We start from the raw sequence: 15563 nt of genomic DNA on the forward strand, positions 1-15563 counted from the left end.
GGGACGGTGTGGTTGCTCTCTCCTACCGGGTGCTGGACTGTCCCAACCAGGCTACCATTGTCCAGGTGGATGAGAAGGGCCTCTTGTCCTCTGGCTCGCTCACTGGCTCCTCCTCCCTGCTGGTGACCTCACAGGAAACCTTCGGTGTCAATCAAACCCTGGTCCTCGCAGTGAAGGTGAAACCCTCTGCTCCTTAATTCAATTCTATTAATCTTTATTGTCCCTATGGGAATAAATACAATGTTAACACAGTACAATGAATGAGAATATGAAATCATTTCCATACAAGTTTACCGCATCTCATGCAAATGTTGCCAATAACCAAAACTTCATTACCCATACTTCCGTCTATCATCTTAATTCATGCCGTTATAAAGTAATGGCAACATGTTTTAAGACTACTAGTGAGAGACGGATTGCTTTGCAGTTGACTTCGGTCTAAGTATATTTCCTTACACTGTAGTCTATCCCTTTCTGTGGTTTCCCAGGTGGCCCCAGTGTCGTACCTGCGTTTCAGCACCAGTCCAGTTATCAACAACCCTTCCAGGGACAGCCTGTCTGCTATTCCTCTGGGCATGGTGCTTACTTTCACTGTTCACCTCCATGCGAACACTGGAGAGGTCCTTCACAGTCATAACTCCCTGCTCACGTTCACCACCAACAGGTAAGTTCACAAATGTTATTTCTGTTTAATTGTGGGGTTTGCGCAGCAAGAGCCCTATCTTAGTTATTCGATCTTCTTGTTCTTTGTTCTTGTTGTTCTAGAAACTCCCTTCAAAGTTCAAAACGTCCAGAATGGTCTCCCTCGAGTTGTTTGTATACCACTTTTTGACATGTTATACTTTTCCGTTATTAAACTTATAGTCGATTTCTTTTTGGCCTAAATCCGCTTTTCATCGAGATTATAATGATCCCCATTGTGACATCACTTCCAACTGCCATTCTCTAAGTAAAATCCTGCAACTTTTGACACACATCATCTAATTATTCCACTTTGCAACAACTTAGACAAAGTCTACTTCTGTGCTACTCAAATCTGGAGTTCAGACAAAAAATTATATTCGGATAAAAAGTTACAACAGTTTAAGTAACTGCATCAACAACATTTTCTGTAACGTTTTTGCAAACAACTGCCGTTTTGACCACTACCCCAACAAGTTAGACAAAGTCAGAGTCGATGGGATATTTGTCTACTCTACTATTCATATCTGTTCGCAGAATCAAAATATTCACTACAGAACTTACGGTACAGCTGTTTTAGGTGCATTACCATATGTTCTTCCAACGTTTCCCAAACAACTGCCGTTTTGACCACCAACGGAACGAGTTAGACATTTTTTCTAAGGTAGAAATCTTCACCTACTTCTCTGCTTGTCAAATCCGCAATCGTAATTGTGCGTACCAATCTGTAACTAGAGCCATTTTAGTAAACCATCTCCGGTCTCTTTCTAGCTGCTATAAATCATGTCAGAAGCAAGCAGATTCATTATTTTACAAACAACTACCGTTTTCACCACTGACCCAACAAGTTAGACAAAAATTTGAAATATTCCCCTACTTCTCTGCTTTTGAAATCGGGAAGCGGATTTGGAATCGTGTGTAACAATCTCTAGATAGAGCAGTTTTAGGAACCTGCGCCTGCTCTTTTCTAACAGCAGCTCTCTGTGTCAGTATTGAGTTTCCAAAACGGAACTTTTGCTAGGATACTCACTGGCACTGAGGGCCAAAATTATGAGGAGAGAGAAGTGACCACAATTACTGACCACAACACAAATATTGACCACACAACTGAGACAAAAAGTTAAAGCATTTACGTATTCATCTAATTCTCTGCTGGCGTTTGAACCAAAAATATTTTGATAAAAAGTGACAGCAATTAAGTACTGTAACCGCATTAACAACATTTTGACCGGTTTGACCACTACCCCAACAAGTTAGACAAAGTTGCAGCGTAAGGAATATTTGTCTACTTCACTGCTATTCATATCTGTTCGCGGAATCAAAATATTCACTACAGAACTTACGGTGCAGCTGTTTTAAAAACTGCATTACCACATCTTCAACTTTTCTGATTATACAGATAGCAGGCAGAACACACACGGATCCCCTACCAAATCAAACCCACCCCAAAACCAGACTTAACTTCTCTAGGGTAGGGGGCAGCATTTGGAATTTTGGATGAAAAGCATGCCCAAATTAAACTGCCTGCTTCTCGGGCCCAGAATATATGATATGCATATAACTGGTAGATTTGGATAGAAAACACTAAAGTTTCCAAAACTGTTAAAATAGTGTCTGTGAGTATAACAGAACTGAAAATCGAAAATCCATTCGGGAAGTAGTTTTTTGGGGGGTTTTGTAGTTTTCTATTCAATGCCATTACAGTATCCATTGACTTAGGACTCAAATTGCAGTTCCTATGCCTTCCACTAGATGTCAACAGTCTTTAGAAATTGTTTCAGGCTTGTATTCTGAAAAATGAGGAAGTAAGAGCAGTCTGAATGAGTGGACCCTAAAGTGTTACAGAGCTTTTTCATGCGCACGATCGAGAGTGCCTTTCTTGTTTACCTTTTTATATTGACAACGTTATTGTCCGGTTGAAATATTATCGATTATTTAGGCCAAATACAACCTGAGGATTGAATATAAACATCGTTTGACATGTTTCTATGAACTTTACGGATCCAATTTGGATTTTTTGTCTGCCTGTTTTGACTGCGTTTGAGCCTGTGGATTACTGAAGAAAACGCGCAAACAAAACTGAGGTTTTTGGATATAAAGACTTTATCGAACAAAAGGAACATTTATTGAGTAAATGAATGTCTGCTGAGTGCAACCATATGAAGATCATCAAAGGTAAGGGATTCATTTTATCTCTATTTCTGACTTGTGTAACTCTTCTACTTGGCTGGTTACTGTTTGTAATGATTTGTCTGCTGGGCTATGTTCTCAAATAATCGTAAGGTATGCTGTCGCCGTAAAGCATTTTTTAAATCTGACTCCGTGGTTGGATTCACACGAAGTTCATCTTTAAACCTATGTAAAATAGGTTTTGTTTTCTGAATTTTTATAATGAGTATTTCTGTATTTGAATTTGGCGCCCAGCAGTTTCACTGGTTTTTGAAGAGGTGGGACGCTAACGTCTCACATACCCAAGAGAGGTTAAACAGGCATGATATATAATCAAATAGTATTTATTTTATTTTATAGAAAGATATTATAAAACAAAGTAAAAAATAGTGAAAATAATTATACAGTCGTGTCCAAAAGTTTTGAGAATGACACATTAATTTCCACAAAGTTTGCTGCTTCAGTGTCTTTAGATATTTTTGTCAGATGTTACTATGGAATACTGAAGTATAATTACAGGCACTTCATAAGTGTCAAGGGCTTTTATTGACAATTTCCTGAAGTTGATGCAAAGAGTCAATATTTGCAGTGTTGGCCTTTTTTCAAGACCTCTGCAATCAGCGCTGGCATGCTGTCAATTAACTTCTGGGCCACATCCTGACTGATGGCAGCCCATTCTTGCATAATCAATGCTTGGAGTTTGTCAGAATATGTGGGGTTTTGTTTGTCCACCCGCCTCTTGAGGATTGACCACAAGTTCTCAATGAAATTAAGGTCTGGGGAGTTTCCTGGCCATGGACCCAAAATATCGATGTTTTGTTCCCTGAGCCACTTAGTTATCACTTTTCCCTTATGGCAAGGTGCTCCATCATGCTGGAAAAGGCATTGTTTGTCACCAAACTGTTCCTGGATGGTTGGGAGAAATTGCTCTCAGAGGATGTGTTGGTACCATTCTTTATTCATGGCTGTGTTCTTAAACAAAAATTTTGAGTGAGCCCACTCCCTTGGCTGAGAAGCAACCCCACACATGACACACTTTACTGTTGGCATGACACAGGACTGATGTTAGCGCTCACCTTGTATTCTCCGGACAAGGTTTTTTCCGGATGCCCCAAACAATCGGAAAGGGGATTCATCAGAGAAAATGACTTTACCCCAGTCCTCAGCAGTCCGATCCCTGTACCTTTTGCAGAATATCAGTCTGTCCCTGATGTTTTTCCTGGAGAGAAGTGGCTTCTTTGCTGCCCTTCTTGACACCAGGCCATCCTCCAAAAGTCTTCGCCTCACTGTGCGTGCAAATGCACTCACACCTGCCTGCTGCCATTCCTGAGCAAGCTCTGTACTGGTGGTGCCCCGATCCCGCAGCTGAATCAACTTTAGGAGACTGTCCTGGCGCTTGCTGGACTTTCTTGGGCACCCTGAAGCCTTCTTCGCAACAATTGAACCGCTCTCCTTGAAGTTCTTGATGATCCGATAAATGGTTGATTTAGGTGCAATCTTACTGGAAGCAATATCCTTGCCTGTGAAGCCCTTTTTGTGCAAAGCAATGATGACGGCACGTGTTTCCTTGCAGGAAACCATGGTTGACAGAGGAAGAACAATGATTCCACCCTCCTTTTGAAGCTCCTTTTGAAGCTTCCAGTCTGTTATTCGAACTCAATCAGCATGACAGAGTGATCTCCAGCCTTGTCCTCGTCAACACTCACACCTGTGTTAACGAGAGAATCACTGACATGTCAGCTGGTCCTTTTGTGGCAGGGCTGAAATGCAGTGGACATGTTTTTGGGGGGATTCAGTTCATTTGTATGGCAAAGAGGGACTTTGCAATTAATTGCAATTCATCTGATCACTCTTCATAACATTCTGGAGTATATGCAAATTGCCATCATACAAACTGAGGCAGCAGACTTTGTGAAAATTAATATTTGTGTCACTCTCAAAACTTTTGGCCACGACTGTACATTCTAATTTGGGTTGGTTTATGGAGTTGTGAAATTAGCTGGGTCCATGTTTTCTACAAAGGAAAGGTTTCCAGATATTATAACATGTAACTACAGATCCCCTAACGGAGTAGGGTATTTTCTTTAGCTTGAGATATTGCATAACTTCCTTTATCCAATGGTTAAAAATAGGAGGCAACCGATCCTTCCACTTAAATAGTATAAGACGTCTAGCTAGAAGAGTAGTAAAATGCCAGCCTGTTGCCATAGAACTGTTTAGAAGGGCCTTCTGTGGTGTAAATAATCCCAATCCACCCGATCAAATGTTTTCTCAGCATCAAGTGATAATATCTCTGGAGTGTCAGATGAATAGGGATTGTAAAGTATATTATAAAGACGTCTGATGTTGAAAAAAGAGTGACCATTTTTTATGAAACCAGTTTGATCTGTAGAGATAAGGACTCAAAACGGCAGGCAATCATCTTAAACTCAGCAAAAAAAGAAATGTTCTCTCACTGTCAACTGCATTTATTTTCAGCAAACTTAACATGTTTAAATATTTGTATAAACATAAGACTCAACAACTGAGACATAAACTGAACAAGTTCTATAGACATGTGACTAACAGAAATGTAATAATGTGTCCCTGAAAAGGGGGGGATCAAAATGAAAAGGAACAGTCAGTATCTGGTGTGGCCACCAGCTGCATTAAGTACTGCAGTGCATCTCCTCCTCATGGACTGCACCAGATTTACCAGTTCTTGCTGTGAGATGTTACCCCACTCTTACACTCTTCCACCAAGGCACCTGCAAGTTCCCGGACATTTCTGGGGGGAATGGCCCTAGCCCTCACCCTCCGATCCAACAGGTCCCAGACATGCTCAATGGGATTGAGATCCGGGCTCTTCGCTGGCCATGGCAGAACACTGACATTCCTGTCTTGCAGGAAATCACGCACAGAACGAGCAGTATGGCTGGTGGCATTGTCATGCTGGAGGGTCATGTCAGGATGAGCCTGCAGGAAGGGTACCACATGAGGGAGGAGGATGTCTTCCCTGTAACGCACAGCGTTGAGATTGCCTGCAATGACAACAAGCTCAGTCCGATGATGCTGTGACACACCGCCCTAGACCATGACGGACCCTCCACCTACAAATCGATCCCGCTCCAGAGTACAGTACCATCTCCCGGGTGGCGCAGTGGTCTAGGGCACTGCATCGCAGTGCTAGCTGCGCCACCAGAGTCTCTGGGTTCGCGCCCAGGCTGGGCTGGGTTCGCGCCCAGGCTCTGTCGCAGCCGGCCGCAACCGGGAGATCCGTGGGGCGACGCACAATTGGCATAGCGTCGTCCGGGTTAGGGAGGGTTTGGCCGGTAGGGAGGGTTTGGCCGGTAGGGATATCCTTGTCTCAGTATGTAAAAATGTAATAAAATGTATGCACTCTACTGTAAGTCGCTCTGGATAAGAGCGTCTGCTCTTGGCCGGTAGGGATATCCTTGTCTCAGTATGTAAAAAAAAAAAAAAAAAAATGTAATAAAATGTATGCACTCTACTGTAAGTCGCTCTGGATAAGAGCGTCTGCTAAATGACTAAAATGTAATGTACAGGCCTCGGTGTAACGCTCATTCCTTCGACGATAAACACAAATCTGACCATCACCCCTGGTGAGACAAAACCGCGACTCGTCAGTGAAGAGCACTTTTTGCCAGGCTTGTCTGGTCCAATCGACGGAGGGTTTGTGCCCATAGGCGATGTTGTTGCCGGTGATGTCTGGTGAGGACCTGCCTTACAACAGGCCTACAAGCCCTCAGTCCAGCCTCTCTCAACCTATTGCGGACAGTCTGAGCACTGATGGAGGGATTGTGCGTTCCTGGTGTAACTCGGGCAGTTGCCAAAATATGAACAAATTCTTATTTTCAGTGACGGCCTAGGAACAGTGCCTTGTTCAGGGGCAGAACGACAGATTTTTACCTTGTCTGCTCGGGGATTCGATCTTGCAACTTTTCGGTTACTAGTCCAACGCTCTAACCGCCATACCGAACGTCGGACCGTCCGCGGAGCAGACTCTTGACATCATTGAAAGCGGCATGGTCACGAGCAACGCTGGGGGCATAGTCTGGGAAGATGGAGATGGGTGCCCGTTGCATCGAAGTGGGCCAAATTCTCTGGCACGCCGAAAAACATCAATACAATCCTGATAATAGTGTAGTTTAGCCGCAACGATGCAAGGTTTTCCACCAGGCTTTCTTGCTTGAGAGCCCCGACTTGAGTGGTCTACAAGGATGTCTTTATCCATTTTGAGGGCTTCCTTCAATACCTTTGAGACCGATGAAGTAGAACTTTAGCCCGGGTCCTCAGCTACCGAGCAAGAATCTCTTAAATTCCTCAGAGTAAATATTTTTTGCCGTGCCGAGGGGTGGAGCAGCTCAGCTCCCACTTGTTGAAGAACTCACTGACAAAATAACTTTCTCTTGTCAGTGACTCCGCTGGACTTAAACTTTTGCAGGTTATGTGCCATTTACGCATTAAAACTAAAATTAAAAGTTGAACAAGGTAAAGCACGTAACATAATTTTTTAAAATGTCACTACCACCATTTTTCTTTAAAGAGCTTTAGCAAGCCGCACAACTTTACTTGTAAAGTTACCATCTAGTGATGGTTGCTTTCTGTGAATTTCCTTAAAGGTATTCATTTTCAATTTACAAAGAACCCCACAATTATACTATTTTGGTGCAGACTTGAAAGTCAAATGAAGGGCAACTTGTACTTGAGATACTGTTTTGAAGCAGTGTTTGCTGCTGAGGGGAGGGCGGATCTTAATAATGTCTGGAATTTAGTGTAATGGAGTTTATGGAATCTTATCAAACATATGAATTTTGAGCCGTTTTACTCCCCTCTGCAGCCTCCACTGGTATGAAGGTGTACACATTGGGGAAGAAAATATTAATAGGAAAGGTGAAAGCAGCAAGGTAGACTATTGAGATGGGGTGGTAGGGTTTAAGAGATGGCTGTTGGCTATGTGGACCAAGGCTGCTGGAAATATTGTGCCATCTCTTCTCTCTGAGTGCTTTTTTAGTTTGAGGAAGCCTGGAAGAGCTTGCACTAATGTACGACACTCCAATTTCTTAGGAAAAAATTGCTTAAAGAGAGTTAGACAGGAGATGACAGCACTCCAAACGGTTCTGCCTTTACCAGTGGAACAGAAAATTGAATTTGGCAGTTAAATCTCTCAGAATGCATTTATTCAATCAGGTCTTGTAGCCTTCGCAGCAAAGTTAACATTGTATATAACATAGCAACACCATCCCTGGTATGCATTTTCTGAATTACATTTAAATGTTTATTTATTTATGTATTTAACTAGGCAAGTCAGTTAAGAACAAATTCTTATTTACAATGACGGCCAACTGCGGGTGGGTCAACTGCCTTGTTCAAGGGCAGAACGACAGATTTTTACCTTGTCAGCTCGGGGATTCGACCTGGCAACCTTTCGGTTACTGGCCAAACGCTATAACCACTAGGCTACCTGCCGCCCCTGAATGCATTGTATGTGGTGTATTTCTTTAAATATACAATGACTTAGGAAAGTATTCAGACCCCTTGACTGTTTCCACATTTTGTTACGTTACAGCCTTATTCTAAAATTGATTAAATTAAGAAAATAAAAATCCTCAGCAATCAACACACAATACCCCCTAATGACAAAACCAAAACAGGTTTTTAGACATTTTTGCAAATCTATTTAAAATAAAAAACAGATACCTTATTTACATAAGTATTCAGACCCTTTGCTATGAGGCTTGAAATTGAGCTCATGTGCATCCTGTTTCCATTGATCATTCTTGAGATGTTTCTAAAACTTGATTAGTGTCCACCGGTGGTAAATTCAATTGATTGGACATGATTTGGAAAGTCACACACCTGTCTATGTAAGGTCCCACAGTTGACAGTGCATGTCAGAGCAAAAACCAAGCCATGAGGTCAAAGGAATTGTCCGTAGAGCTCAGAGACAGGATTGTGTCGAGGCACAGATTTGGGGAAGGGTACCAAAAAATTTATGCATCATTGAAGGTCCCCAAGAACACAGTGGTCTCCATCACTCTTAAGTGGAAGAAGTTTGGAACCACCAAGACTCTTCTTAGAGCTGGCCGCCTGGCCAAACTGAGCAATTGGTGGAAAAGGGCCTTGGTCAGGGAGGTGACCAAGAACCCAATGGGCAGAGTTCTACAGTTCCTTTGTGGAGATGGGAGAACCTTCCAGAAGCACAACCATCTCTGCAGCTCTCCACCAATCAGGCCTTTCTGGTAGAGTGGCCAGACGGAAGCCAGTCCTCAGTAAAAGGCACATGACAGCCCGCTTGGAGTTTGCCAAAAGGCACCTGAAGACAGACCATGAGAAACAAGATTCTCTGGTCTGATGAAACCAAGATTGAACTCTGGCCTAGAATGCCAACCGTCATGTCTGGAGGAAACCTGGCACCATTCCTAGGATGAAGGATGGTGGTGGCAGCATCATGCTTTGGGGATGTTTTTCAGCGGCAGGGACTGGGAGACCAGTCAGGATCGAGGGAAAGATGAACAGAGCAAAGTACAGAGATCCTTGATGAAATCCTGCTCCAGAGCGCTCATGACCTCAGACTGAAGCGAAGGTTAACAGGACAAAGACCCTAAGCACACAGCCAAGACAACGCAGGAGTGGCTTCGGGACAAGTCTCTGAATGTCCTTGAGTTGCCCAGCGAGAGCCCAGACTTGAACCCGATCAAACATCTCTGGAGAGACCTGAAAATATCTGTGCAACAACGCTCCCCATCCAACCTGACAGAGCTTGAGAGTATCTGCAGAGAAGAATGGGAGAAACTCCCCAAATACAGGTTTTCCAAGCTTGTAGCATCATACCCAAGGCGACTCTATGCTGTAATCGCTGCCAAAGATGCTTCAACAAAGTTCTGAGTAAATAGTCTGAATACTTATGTCAATTTGATATTTCAGTTTATTGTTAACAAATTAGCAAACATTTCAGAACCTGTTTTTGCCTTGACATTATGGGGTACTGTGTGTAGATTGAGGGTTTTGAGTAAGGTCTGAGTACTTTCCGAAGGCACTGTATATTGGCACGTACAAGATCGGTACTTGACATTGAGATATGTAGAAGTGAAAGCGCTGTTTTTCTGCTGTGTTTTGCTGTGAGAGTGCAACACAAAGTGTGCGTATGTGTGAACGTTGCACAGCCCAAGTCTGTTTATCCGGATGCTGCTGCAGTCCAACTACAGTTAATGAGTGCACCGTGGCGGTGTTTAAAGCCAGCATGTCTCTCCCAAGGTGCCCAACATTAATTTAGACTGCTTTTCGTTCCTCCCCATTCAGAGTGAGTAGTTTCCACCTGAGTGAGCTAAATTAATGGGAGTGTGTGAAGAAGGGAGACAGCACTGCTCAGCCCGGCTGGGGACTCCCTCATTGGCCTGCACAATAAATTGATTCCATTACTTTATTCTCAAGGTGCTGACAGACTACTTTAGGAGAGACCTGTCCAAATAAGAGTAAGGAAGGGGCTGATGGTGGGTTACTAAGGGGTTCTGAATGTGATTGGGCCACAGGAGTGTCACTTTGTCTTGTGCCCAGACAGAGGTAGTTGATTACTGATTATGCAAGGAAAGCCATTGGTTATGCATACCAACCTACATGTTGACCATTTCCTATCCTGTCTGTCTGTAGGGATGACCTGGTGCAGATGGGCCGGGGCCCGGGTAACAACACCCTGACGGTGCGGACAGTCAACGTGGGCCTCACCCTGCTGGCGGTGTGGGACGAGGAGCAGGCAGGCATGGCTGACTACCTGGCGCTGCCCGTTCAGCACGCCATCCACCCCGAGGAGGCCACGAGGCTGGTGGTGGGAGACGTGGTCTGCTTCAGCGCCCAACTCCTCAGCCCCCAAGGTGAGAGGTCAAAGAGGGGTTCATGTGGTGTTGTAAAATAACAGGTACGCTGTCACTGGTAGTACTACCGAGGTGCATGAAATTCAGATGAGGCTTATCTGCAAAGATGTTGAGACAATATTTGGAGCAAAATGGACGTTTCGTTGGATTGATGCAGTTTCACATGGGTCTCTGGGATGTTGCGTCTTTAATATGCGATATCAATGGAGGCTGGTGGGAGGAGCTATACGAGGAGGGGTTCATTGGAATGGAATTGATGGTATCAAACGCATGGAAACCACATTTTTGACTCCGTTCCATTTATTCCATTCTAGCCATTACAATGAGCCCATCCTCCTATGGCTCTTCCCACCAGCCCCCACTGTGTGATATTGATGTCTTTTGCAATATCCGTGTTTGTTTTCATCTACTTCGGAATGGAGTATATTTTTCTGCTGATTATTTAAACATTACCATTGTCAGCCCTGCGGGAAGGAGTGTGGCGGATGAGACAGTCTTACAGTAAATGATGTGTGAAAATTCAAGATGAGTGTTGAACCAAGGGGAGTTTCTCAGCTCTACTCTTTTCCCTACAGGTGTCCCGGGTACCTGGAGCTCCTCATCCACTGGCGTGCTGCAGGTAGACTCTAAAATGGGCGTGGCCGTGGCAAGAGACGCAGGCACCACCACTGTCTACTATGAGATCCCTGGGCTGCTGAAGACCTACAGAGAGGTACTGTAACGACAACCTTGCTACCAGAGGACATTTGTGTGTCAGAGAGGGAATGAAAGTATGTTGTGCAACAACAAATGGTTTAATCATGATTATCCAAACCGTATACACTACCCCGGTTTCTAGAGAGGTGGACAACACTGCCCACTGGGCACACACTGGTTGAATCAACGTTGTTTCACGTAAATGACGTTGAACCAACGTGGAATAGACGGTGAATTGACGTCTGAGGGGGTGCAGCAGTCTAAGGCAGTGCTAGAGGCGTCACTAGAGATCCGTGTTCGATCCCGGGCTGTGTCGCAGCCGGCCTCGACCGGGAGATCCATGAGGCGGCGCACAATTGGCCCAGCGTCGTCCGGGTTAGGTGAGGGTTTGGTGTTTCCGCCGACATATTGGTGCGTCTGACTTCCGGGTTAAGTGAGCAGTGCGCCTTGGCAGGATCGTGTTTCGGAGGACGCATGGCTCTCGACCTTCGCCTCTCCCGAGTCCGTACGGGAGTCAACAGCGATGGGACAAGACTGTAACTACCAATTTGGACATCACGAAATTGGGGATAAAAAAATAATACAAATAGAATTGACGTCTGTGCCAGGGGGTACCTAGTTGCTTCTCCTAGAACAAACCTGAAGTCTTAGGGTAGAGTTCTACACAGTAAACATCTGACACTATAAAGATGCTTATAAGACCATCATCATGATCAGTACCAGATGATCATGGCTGTCTCAGTGTAACGTGTGTGACGGCCCTCCCCTCCCACCCCCTGCTGTGGGTCTGAAGTCTCCACAAAGAGACACGCAGGCAGCATGGAGAAGATTAATTAGCCCAGCCTTCCTCTTTGAGATGGAGCACTCTCTCTCTCTCTCTCTCTCTCAAAGAACATCTCTCACCGCCTCTCATGTCTGTCTGTCTCTTCTAGTCAGCTCCCTCTTTCCGGCTGCTACAGGCTTCTATGTGTTCCTGTTTTTACATATGAATCTTTCCCAATTAGCTGGGAGTGAGTGACTGAGGAGAATCAGTGTGGAGTGGATTAGATAGATGCTATCAGGACCAGTAGCTAACACTCCGACAGGAACAACACATCTTAAAGGAGAAGGCTCTGAATGGAGATGTTAACCGGTACCGTGTTGCTGTACTGAACACTGAAGTGAATAGGCCCAGCTGTTCACTTCAATTTGCACATACATAGGATTTAAATCACAGGACAGGTGAATGCAATGTGGAGGCTAGCCGGCTAGCTAGCTGTTTTTACCAGTCCCTGTAACTTTTATATCAGTGCAGATGAAGGAAAGTAGACAATGAGCTGAGACTTCGTTATAGACTTGAGATTCACCCCAAGTAATACCAGTGTTATGACTCACTGTGTTGGTTTGTCCCAGGTGGTGGTGGAGGGGGCCACCAGGACAGCGGTGATGGCTCACCCTGCAGCGGTGAGGGGGGACAGGGACACCAGGATACTGCTCACCACCAGAGAGACGGGAACCAACCTCATAGGCTCCTGCTCCGCTGCCCAGACCGCCTCCATCGCCCTGCTGCACCCAGAGACCTCCGTCAGCTGCCGTCTGAGCTTCACCAGCGACGCCGTCAACTTCTCCGCCCATGACGTCTACCTCACACACATCAGCTTCGACCCCAGCACCGGTAAGACCTGTTCTCGGGCTCAAGGAAGTTGAGGTGGTGAATGTTGGGCAGTATGTTTACTGAATGGTCTTTTCTCCAACCTTCAGTTTACTTGTGCATAATGGATTTGACCTTCACATCATTAATCACCCATTAGACATGCGTGCAGCAGGAGGGATTTACTAAACCCACAGTGGGTCAGCTGGTGCGGTGCAGTGCACCAGGGGCTGCTCTGGCAAAGAGGGCAAGGAAGTTCTGTTTACAAGGGAATCATTTACTGGAGGCCATAAACGGTGTTGGGGTGATATATTCAGCAGAATGGGTCTAATTGTTTTGGGGAGTTTGGGGCTCCTCTCCTGCCCCGGCCCAGTGCAGGCTTGTGGTGGGGGGGGGGACGACGACGACGACTAATGTATGTGAGATGACTCTGGAGTAGGGTTGGAGGGGAAGGTAAACTGACTAAACACCAGCACAGGTTGGGAAAGATTCTCCCTCCACTGTTGCTACATAAGGGATTAGAATTGAGTGGGTTCTAATCATGTTTTAAATGGAATTCTCATGGCTATTGCGTTTGTGCCTTTTTTAAATAATGTTCTAGTGAAGAGGCTTCTAATGGGGGAAATCACGTTTTAAGCATCTGCGACCGTGTGGTTGTGGAAGACCAGCATCGTCTTTTAAGAAGTAGATTCTTAGAAGCATCCATAAACATGAACAACTTGAAATAAGACCAATTTTGACGTCACCTTTCTCATTAGAAACACCGACACCTATTGTTACCTCTCTACCTCCGCCCTCTCTCCCTCTCCCTCCCAGGCTTCTACTCCTGCTCTCTGACCCTGCAGTCTCTGAGTGACCAGCAGACACGGGTGCTGAGCCTGTCCATGACCAGCCTGTTGGTGAGGGCTGGGGTGGAGGGCAGTGCCTTCTCTGGGGAGCAGGTCAGTGCCAGGCTGCCCGTGGAGACAGGCCTGTATTCTGACCAGACAGAGCTGCTGCTCAGCAACCTGCAGCCCGACGCAGAGCTCACTGTCTACGGCCCTACCGCAGCACTCGGCAGCCTGGAGGTACGTCTGTCTGTCAACTTTATCAACTTTATTTGAAAGTGCTTTTTGACGTGGGTCTCATACCTTCCAGAAGCTGTTAAAAATGGAAAAGGGAAATGAATGATGAGGACAATGAGGGAGGTATAACATTTGGCACTGGATGTCACTTCTCCATAACCCCAGTGTTTCACCCACCATTTACTCCTGTCCGTTAGGTGTCGTCCAGCTCTCCGTCCATCTCGATCCAGGAGAGAGAAGTGTTCCACGGCTTCCCCAGTTACTCTAAGTACACGGTCAGTGTGGTGGACCCCCAGGCTGCAGCCTCAGCCTCCGTGTCCATAACCAGCTCATCCACTGGCCAGATCCTCGTCATCCCAGTCACCGTCATCCACGTGACTGATCCCAGCACCACAATGCAAGGTCAGCTAGCCATCTCTGAGTGGAACAGGGTTGACGATATGGTAGATGTGATAACTCTGATGGTGCAGAATACAAGATATACTGTAAAAGGGGGATACTTTCAACATCCTAATTATAGCAGTGTTGGGACACTTTCCTTGAAAATATTCAGGTCAGTCATTTTATCTGAGAGCGGTATTATTATAGCAACAGTAGGAAAGTAGCAGACTGCAGTGTGAAGCCTGCATCCTCTGACCAGCCATCCATAAAGCCATTAGTTGTTCATGGGCTTGAGAAATGGAGCACGTTAGGATTTCGCTGAAGTGTCAACTAGCATCACCCCATTGTCGTTGCAGTATCAGAACATTCAACTGTGAATTATTATTATTATTTTTTACATTTGTACAAGGTAGCGCGCTTATAATTGTTCAAAAGAAGCACTGAGCAGTGCCATGTCCTAGTCTCACCCGTCCCTTTTGTCCTCTCCAGCTGCTGCTTCCGTGGTTGCCATGGAGGGATCCCATTTCCTGCAGGCCTTCATCGACTCTTACCAGATGATGTTCTTCACCATCTTCGCGCTACTGGCTGGCACCGCCATCATCATCATCGGTGAGTAGCCACATCCCCCAACTAAGATTGTGTTTGTCGCAGGAAACCCGTCGTCACTTTACCTTGTTAGCAGGTCCGCGTGATGACTCGATATAATTAAAAAACCAAGTGGGTTGGATAGTGAAGGTTTTGATGTTGATACTGCAATGCTTCAGGGACCATGAAGACATTTGACCATTCTAACAGGTAACATTTAATGTTCTCTTCCTACCCAGTGTGCCATGCACTGTTCTCTCAGAGGGACTTAGCGCCTCACCCAGCCTTCATTCAGAGGACACCGTCCCCTTCAGGTAGAGACCTGTCATTGTTTACATTATGTTCCCTTTTAAATAGTGTTGACTTCAGCTTGCCCCTTTCTAATAGGCTTTATACCTCTGCAACACAATCGAATTGAAAGAGGTAACTGCGGTAAATTGGTATTTTACTTCAGCTGTGTTTGGCAAAATGTTTTTTTTCTCATTT

At 45.2% G+C, this 15563-nt stretch overlaps 1 protein-coding gene across 1 annotated transcript in view; it reads left to right on the plus strand.

Annotated features, from left to right (window-relative positions):
• The window catches only part of nup210 (nucleoporin 210), a 60028-nt gene that overhangs the window by 41530 nt on the left and 2935 nt on the right, over positions 1-15563 (plus strand). Inside the window, exons 30-38 of the mRNA XM_071371141.1 lie at positions 2-176; positions 489-664; positions 10501-10721; positions 11297-11433; positions 12810-13071; positions 13864-14114; positions 14309-14513; positions 14982-15101; positions 15317-15391. Of these exons, the coding sequence (XP_071227242.1) occupies positions 2-176; positions 489-664; positions 10501-10721; positions 11297-11433; positions 12810-13071; positions 13864-14114; positions 14309-14513; positions 14982-15101; positions 15317-15391 (1622 nt within the window). The remainder of the gene's footprint in view (position 1; positions 177-488; positions 665-10500; positions 10722-11296; positions 11434-12809; positions 13072-13863; positions 14115-14308; positions 14514-14981; positions 15102-15316; positions 15392-15563) is intronic.

The sequence above is a fragment of the Salvelinus alpinus genome, chromosome 28 (assembly GCF_045679555.1).
Source record: "Salvelinus alpinus chromosome 28, SLU_Salpinus.1, whole genome shotgun sequence".
Lineage (NCBI taxonomy): Eukaryota > Metazoa > Chordata > Actinopteri > Salmoniformes > Salmonidae > Salvelinus > Salvelinus alpinus.